This window comes from Mauremys reevesii, linkage group 16 (assembly GCF_016161935.1).
Source record: "Mauremys reevesii isolate NIE-2019 linkage group 16, ASM1616193v1, whole genome shotgun sequence".
Lineage (NCBI taxonomy): Eukaryota > Metazoa > Chordata > Testudines > Geoemydidae > Mauremys > Mauremys reevesii.
This window is the reverse complement of record NC_052638.1, coordinates 9,051,037-9,059,613: the sequence shown is the minus strand read 5'-3', so window position 1 is coordinate 9,059,613 and position 8,577 is coordinate 9,051,037. Positions and strand designations below refer to the sequence as shown.

The following is an 8,577-nucleotide window of genomic DNA, read 5'->3' as shown; positions in this document are numbered from 1 at the left end:
TGACTCACAGTCCTGGGTGCCCTAAGAAAATCACAGGCAGCTAAACCCCAGACTTAAGTTCAATTCCTCCATTTGCTTGCGGGGGAGAAAGGATTTGCACAGGGGACTCCCACCTCCCAGGACAGGTTTCCTAACCACTGGGCTAAGGGATAGTCTGATGGAGGAGCCCTCGGTTTCAGTTGTCGTATGCTGGATCAATACCAAATCACTGGAGCAGGGGGACTGGGCCCTGGATTTCCCACCTCCCAGGTCAGTCCCTACCCACCAGGCTTCACGGTCACGCTCTCTCTGGCCCAATGACTCTTCAAGCTGTGACTCGGTGTGGGGGGAGGAATAGGGAAGGGATGCAGTGAGGTTCTGCACACTTAAAAGGAAGTGCTGCAAGACACAGCCAAGCAGAGGGACAGTTTAAATCGTCCCCGGTCCAGAGATTGAGCGAGAGGGGAGGAGAGTGGAGGCTGGCAGCTCGCACTGGAGATGGTAGGTCTAGCACCTTCTTCTATCCGGGGCCATGGCTGGCTTCACCTGCGCAGTGTTTAGGGAGGAGAGAGGCAGACAGAGGAGCTGCTGCTCACAAGGGAGAGCTACAAGCTGGCGCCTTAGCGACAGCCCCCACCCTCCGCCCCAGACACCTCTGAGTGTGGGGACAGGGGACAGTGCCAGGAACAGAGACCCCAAATGGCCCCCAGAGCAGGACCCTGCACGGGCAACAGGGACGATGCCCTGACAGTGCCCCACAGACCCCCACAGAAGGAAACTCCAGGTGGTGAGGGGGGTTGAGTTCTGTCCTGTGCTCAATTCTCCAAGATTAATTGAAATGAGACCACCCAGCTTCAACCAGCAGAGCCCCACAGCTCAGCGCTGAGCTGTCAGGGGAGCCCCCCCCACTGCCCAGCCCTGAGGTGTCAGGGGAGCCCCCCACCACACTGCCCAGCCCTGAATGGCCAAGGGGAGCCCCCCATTCCCCAGCCCCGAGTGGCCTGGGAGAGAACCCCTCCACACCCCCTAGCCCAGCCCTGAGCGAATAAGGGGAGCCCCCACTCCCACTGCTGTGCAATTGGGCTTTCACCCAGTCCCCTGGGCTGGGAGGTTCTCTCTCCCCCAGGCACCCATGAATATCCCCTGCACATCAGCTCCAGAGCCTGACCTGGGAAGCAGAGCTAAAGGTTAAAAACTGCATTGGGGGGGGGGCCTCTTCCCCGCTTTCCCCTTCCTTTCTGCCGTCCCTCCAGAGCTCCTACACTAATGACTTTACTGAATGCTGCCAATGGCTCCCTGGGGCCCCAATTCCAGCCAGGTGGCTGGGACAGCCGGGCGTTGTGGGGTCACTGGGAAGAGAATAGCAGCAACCCCAGCATGAGGACTGGTTGGGAAAGTGGAGATGGGCTACCAGAGACGGCCTCAATCAAAGCCTCCCTGCCAGCCAAAAAACAGCATGGAGCCTCTCCGGCCTGGGAGGCTGCCTGGGGAGCCAGCCAGCCACCCCCGGGAAGCTGAGACCTGGCTGAGAGGAGCAGCCAGCACTGCAGCCCTTGCCACACCACCACCCTAGCGTAACCGGTTCAGAGCCCCCCTCCGTTCCCCCAGATCTCTGGGCAAGGCTGGGCTCAGCCCCTGTTGGGAAGATGCCAGAGGGTTCTGCACTGTGTTTTACACCCACGCGCTGCCTCTCACAGCCCCGGTCTATAGACTCAGGTTGAGGAACTAATCAGAGATAGTGTCTGTGTCAGCCGGGTGTGTCCAACAGGGTCTGGTTCAGCTCAGTGTGTGCAATATGCCTGGAGCTGCCTGCTGGGAAGCACAGAGGGGTTTATGGACATGTTTTTCTGACCCCCAGGGCAGCACCGGAGGACTCTGCTCCAGTCCAAGGGCTTGGGGATGTGGCTGGAATGGCGCCCGACTCCTGTGCTTTGCCGCCATTAGCTGGGGTAAGACTTCCTGCAGCTCTGGTGGCCTGCCGCTGACTCTGCCGGGGAGAATTCACAGACTATCCCTGGGAAAGCCCTGGGAGGGGAGTGGTGTTGTGGCACCATCAGTTACTCCTGCTCCGCCCAGGCCAGGGGCTGATGAACTCCTCTGCACAGGCATGGTCCAGGCCAGGCCTCTCCTCTGCAAGTGCCTCCCTGGGCCTGCTGACTGCACTGGGAATGTCTGGATCTAGGGGTGAAAGTAACTTAAAGGACTTACCGGTACGCCAGAGTCCTCAGCTGGGGGTGTGGCCTCAACAGGAAGAGGCGGGGCCTTTAAATACCCGGGCCCTTTAAATCAAAATTTAAAGGCCCCGGGGCTCCAGCTGTGAGGCAGTTTATCTCAAAGTGTTTTGGCTTCAGGGGTTTTAAAGAAAACATTGCACTGAATTTTTGTTTTATCCTGGGAAAAGTGTGTTTCTTCACATTTCTCATCATCAAAACTTAATCTTTCCCCAAAATTTCACCTTTGCACAGATAAGCAATAGCCCAATAAGCAAAAACGTTGGAAAATTCTGAGCAACTGAAAAACCAAGCTTTAGAATGGAAACCTTTCGGCATCCTTAACTGTAGGTGTCCCTGCTCTGACTATTATCAATTTGCCTCCCAGTCGGGCCTAAAGGTTCCAGTTGGGACTCTGTCTAACTGGACAGTCTGGGAAGGCCAGGTTAGTGGAATGTGAGTATCCCTACACCTTACCTGTTACCAGTGTGGAGAATTGTGACATTGAAGGAAATGTTCCTGTGACTGTTAGAGGTAATGACTTGCCTGTGAAGGGAGCTACCCCAATCTCCAAGCAATGGTCCGTGAACAGCCATGTGTGCTGGGACAAGGGAAAGGATATCCCAAGCCGTTTGTCTGTTAAAGGGGACTGTTTCTCCAGCTCTTTTCTGTTTGTAGAGCAGACAGAAGAAGTCTTTGAAGTCTGTAAAAAGTCAGTAGTTTGCCTAGTAAGGGCAAAAAGGAATTGTTTCCATGGACTCTTAATGGGCCATTGTTAATAGTAAACAGTCTCTCTTCTGAGGAAAGTGTGTTGGTGCCTAGTGGCCAAAGTGTTTCAAATGAAGATAGTATCAGAGGGGGAGCCGTGTTAGTCTGGATCTGTAAAAGCAGCAAGGACGAAGTGGGTATTCACCCACGAAAGCTCATGCTGCAAAACGTCTGTTAGTCCATAAGGTGCCACAGGATTCTTTGCTGCTTTTACGAATGAAGATGAATCCACTGAATTTGCTTTGAAAAAATCCATGGTGGGGAGCTTTGAGGAGATTTCAGGTGGAATAAAAATTGTTAGGGAGTTTAAACAGCCCTATAAGCTTAACCAGCTTGTCGGGGAGACAATGGTGTTGGGACAGGAGTGTCTCCAGGTTGATTCTTTGAGTAAACAGTTTGTATCTCTGGTTCAGAGGGAAGACTGAACAGCTGAATCTGCAGAGCAGGAGGACAATTGTGCAGTGAATCTCTTGAGAATATAGGGATGGCAGGTAAACTCTGAACTCTAGATATTTTGCATATGACTTACAGTCTCTTAGTGGACTTGATATTGATTCCCTGTAGAAGCAGAGGCTGGTAATGGAAGGAGAAAAGAACCCTGAGTCTAACATGCTAGTGAAAATGGATGGTCTCTCGTTAAGACTGTGCACCTGACCGCCCCTTCCCTCCTCCACCTGCATCTTGTGTCATCACTTGCACCTGTGCAAAGGAAAGAAAGCAGAATTGCTGTATTTTACACACATTTTGCACAGTATAATTGACTGCACAAGGTACAGCAGAATAATGGCCTGTGTTTCTGGCTTTCATAGATTTTAAGGCCAGGCAGAGATCATTATGAACATCTACACTGACCTTCTGCATAACACAGGACACAGAATCTCGCTTAGTAATTCCTGCATCAAGCCCAGAACTTCTTTGAGCTAAATCACATTAGAAGCAAGAAGATGACCAAGGACAGGGTAGGCCCATTATTCAATGAGGTGGGGGGAGGAGGGGGGAGGGAACAGTAACAGAAAGTGTGGAAATGGCAGAAGTGAAATGACTTTTTTGTTTCAGTTTTCACCAAAAAGGTTAGTGTTGATTGGAGATCTCACAAAAGTGAATGCCAGTGAAAATGAGGAAGGATCTGAGCCTAAAATAGGGAAAGAACAAGTTAAAAATTACTTAGATAAGTTGATGTCTTCAAGTCACCAGGGTCTGATGAAATACATCCTAGAATACTCAAGGACCTGACTGGGGAGGTACCTGAGCTATTGGTGATTATCTTCAAAAAGTCATGGAAGACGGGAGAGATTCCAGAGGACTGGAAAAGAGCAAATCTAGTGCCCATCTATAAAAAGAGAAATAAGGACAACTTGGGGAATTACAGGCCAGTCAGCTTAACTTCAGTTCCCAGAAAGATAATGGAGCAAATAATTAAGCAATCAATTTGCAAATACCTAGAAGATAATAAGGTGATAAGTAACAGTCAGTGTGGATTTGTCAAGAACAAATCATGTCAAACCAACCTAATAGCTTTCTTTGACAGGTTAGCAAGACTTGTGAATAGGGGAGAAGCAGTAGATGTGGTATATCTGGACTTTAGTAAGGCTTTTGATATTGTCTCGCATGACCTTCTCGTAAACAAACTAGGGAAATACAACCTAGATGAAGCTACTAGAAGGCGGGTGCATAACTGATTGGAAATCCATTCCCAGAGAGTAGTTATTATCAGTGGTTCATAGTCAAGGTGCCAGGGCATATCGAGTGGGGTTCCACAGGGATCAGTTCTGTTCAATATCTTCAACAATGATTTAAATAGTGGCATAGAGAGTACACTTATACAGTTTGCAGATGATACCAAGCTCGGAAGGGTTGCACATGCTTTGGAGAATAGGATCAAAATTCAAACTGATGTGGACAAACTGGAGAAATAGGATGAAATTCAGTAGGGACATGTAGGAAGGAACAATCAGTTTCACACTTACAAAATGGGAAATGACTGCCTAGGAAGGAGCACTGCAGAAAGGGATCTGGGGGTCATAGTGGACCACAAGCTAAATATGAGTCAACAGTGCAACACTGTTGCAAAAAAAAAAAAAGCGCAAATATTCCAGGATGTATTTGCAGGTGTCTTGTAAGCAAGACATGAGAAGGAATTCTTCCGCTCTACTCTGCGCTGATTAGGCCTCAACTGGAGTATTGTGTCCAGTTCTGAGTGCCACATTTCAGGAAAGATGTGGACAAATTGGAGAAAGTCCAGTGAAGAGCAACAAAAAATGATTAAAGGTTTAGAAAATATGACCTATGAGGGAAGATTGAAAAATATTGGCTTTGTTTAGTTTGGACAAGAGAAGACTGAGGGGGGACATGATAACAGTTTTCAAGTACATACAAGATTGTTACAAGGAGGAGGAAGAAAAATTGTTCTCCTTAACCTCCAAGGATAGAACAAGAAGCAATGGGCTTAAATTGCAGCAAGGGCAGTTTAGGTTGGATATTAGGAAAAAGTTCCTAACTGTCAGGGTGGTTAAGCACTGGGATAAATTGCCTAGGGAGGTTGTGGAATCTCCATCACTGAGGATTTTTAAGAGCAGGTTGGACAAGCACCTGTCAGGGCTGGTCTGGTTATTACTTAGTCCTGCCTTGAGGGCAGAGCACTGGAGTAGGTGACCTATTCTATTGAAGTCCCTTCCAGTCCTGTGCTTCGATGATTCTATACCATTCAATACAGATGTACTTAGCCCTGCCATGAGAGCAGGGGACTGGACTAGGTCCTTTCCAATCCTACAAGTCTATATTCTATGTTGATTAAAAACCAGCACCATACAAAATCAGAATATCAGAGGCCTTACAGAAGTCTAAGGGTTAGTCTACACCAGACGTTGCTGCGCCAGTGTAGCATGTGTGGTGAAGATGCTCTATGCCGACGGGAGAGCGCTTTCCCATTGGCACAATAAATACACCTCTATGAGAGGGAGCAGCCGTGTCTGTGGGAGAAGCTGACATAGCGCTGTTCAAACTGGTGCTTAGGTCGGTGTAACTTGCATCGCTCCAGGGGGTGGCTTAGTCACCTCGAGCAACATAAGTTATACCAATATAAGTGGTAGTGTGTACAAGCCCTAAGTGTATCATGTCAGTTATCTTCATCAACCAAATTCATCATCAAAAAATATATCAGGTTTGTTTGTCTGGGATTAAAGTCAGATTTACCAGCTGATAGTTTTCCAGGTCACCGTTTACCCTTTTAAAATACTGGCACAACATTAGCTTTTGTTCCTGTTCTCTGGAACATCCCCATTGTGCCAAGAGTTATTAAAAACTAAATGGTTCATCAAGCTCCTCAGCCAATTCGTTTATATGCTTTTGGGTGCAAGTTATCCAGTCCCGCAGAATAAAAAAAGGTTACCTGTAACATTGCTACTTTACATCCTGCCTATACTGATGGAATAGAAAGTATTTCATCCCCTGCACTCATGGAATAAGATAGGAATACATCGTCCTGCTATTTCTTCTGTAGAGTGTTGTGTTTGTTAGCAGCACTGCTTAATTATAAATAATAATAATATTGGGGGCTGGCAGTGTGGTCTAGTGCACAGGCGGGGGCAGCACTTGCAGGGGCTCTAATCACCCCAAAATTTGCCTTACTCCTGTTGTAGCAGCTGCCACTCTCCAGCTGCCCAGCTCTGAAGGCAGAGTGGAGAGAGCAGAGGCTGCTGACTGGGTGCCCAGCTCCAGCAGCAGCAGAGAAATACACCTGGGCAGAGGACTGGGGTGCCCGAGAACAGCCCCTGATCCCTATCCCCACGCGCCAGGGCGCAGCACCCAGGGCAGGTGGTAGATCCAGGGCTCCCCACAGCAGCCCAGACTGACCCACTCCAGCCCAGGCTCCTGGGCCCCACCCCTGTGGTTGCTGCTCCCCGAGGGATCTGCCGGCCCTGGAGCCAGGTTCCCCTGCCAGGGCAGCTCTTACTGGCTGTCAGCAGCCAACACCTTCACTGCCCAGTCCCGGCCTCCGACTTGGCCATGGAGAGGGGCTACAAAGAGGGGTGGAGCCTTGTGGCAATGGGGGGCTCAGCCCCCCAATTTTCTGTCTGTCCCATCTCAGCCCCCTACTGGGAAGAGACTGGTGGGGCCCCTGTGCCTAGGGAATAAGGAAACTCCCCCTCTACAGCATCTCTTGTTCTTCTCCCACTCTGAGCCAGTGAGCTCCTCAGGGCAGGGACTGGCTCTGACAGTACGTACCGGGCCTGACACACGGGGCTGGACTAGTGGCTGAGGACTCTAGGTGCAATGGGAATAACTATAAATAACAACAACGATAATCATTGTCTTTTCCTTCCATCTCGTATTTTCCTCACATTTTCTTGTCTATTTTACTTCCCCTTCCTTAGGCCCCTACATCTTTCTATCCCTCTCCCCTGCTCTGCACACAGTCACTTTCTTTCTCTCCCATCCTCTCTTTTCAACTCCCAGCTCTCTCGTTCCCTCAGTCTTCTCCCTCTCCATCTTCCTTTTGTCTCCTGTCTCCCATCTTTGAAACCCCCGCCCAAGTCTTTGGTTGGCCCATTGTTGTTGAGATTTGCCTCCCTGGAGCAGACACTCCACCGTGGGGCCTGCAGGCCCAATTCCCTGCATCTGGGCTTCTCTCTAGCCCCCTAGGAGCCACCCAGTGCTCTCTCGCTGGCACTTAGGGAGAGGCCCCATGGAGCCCGTATGGCAGGCTGGAGCCAGTGGGGCAGGCCGGCTAACAGGGCCAGCAGGGCCTGTGCAAACCGCCTAGTCTGAGCCCTCCCCACTCATCACTCTGAACTTCATGCCGTGACCTTCAGCAGGGAGTTCCTGCTCGTGCACTTGGCTTCCTTGTAGAGAAATGGAAACATTCTGCAGTGGATCATTTGCAAACAATTTTGTTTGATTTAATTCTTCCTCTTTTGCAATAATGTCAAATACTGACACTGAACTTTGTGTTTCAGGAGCTGCAGAAAATACTGCTGCTGTCATTGTGGTGAATCAGACACCCCCTTCTATCTGTGCAATGGAAGGGTCAGAGTTCACCATCGAGTGTACATTCAACACAAGCAATAATTCAATCAAGTGGTTTGCTGAATGGTTTAAAACCAAAAACAATTTAACAGCCAAGGTGAACAATGGAACAGATCGAATCATATTATCAGCAGATATAGAAAAGAGGTCTCTTTCCCTCACTGTGAAGAAAGCCGACGTCACTGATTCTGGAACCTACGTATGTTGGGTTGGGAGCAAAGATGGGACATATCCTGGGACTGGAACCCAAGTGACCATCGATGGTAAATACCAGCATTTCCTTCTCTGTTCTACAAAACCCTCCGGGGGAGCTCAGGACACTGGCCTGGCTCCAGGGAGCTGGGGCAGGTGGTGCTGGGGGAGGTGGAGCAGCACAAAGCGTAAAGGGCAGAGCGGTGGGCAAAATTGGGGGACATTCTGAGGTACGTACAATGGTCCTGATCCTGCATTGCACTGATTTCTGTGGGGGGTTTGGCTGCACAAGGAATGCAGGGTCAAGCCCCAGATATTCAAAAACTGTTTTGAGATGGGGTGTGAGGGGAGGTTTCTAACTGGCTGATCCTGGGAGACCTTCACTCAAGTTGATGGCATCTCT

At 49.7% G+C, this 8,577-nt stretch overlaps 1 protein-coding gene across 1 annotated transcript in view; it reads left to right on the top strand.

The window, feature by feature from the left end:
* The first annotated feature begins 386 nt into the window (after positions 1–386).
* LOC120384370 overlaps positions 387–8,577 on the top strand; it is a 28,801-nt gene continuing 20,610 nt past the window's right edge. The window contains exons 1-3 of the mRNA XM_039503041.1: positions 387–480; positions 1,838–1,928; positions 7,913–8,245. Of these exons, the coding sequence (XP_039358975.1) occupies positions 478–480; positions 1,838–1,928; positions 7,913–8,245 (427 nt within the window). The 5' untranslated portion in view covers positions 387–477. The remainder of the gene's footprint in view (positions 481–1,837; positions 1,929–7,912; positions 8,246–8,577) is intronic.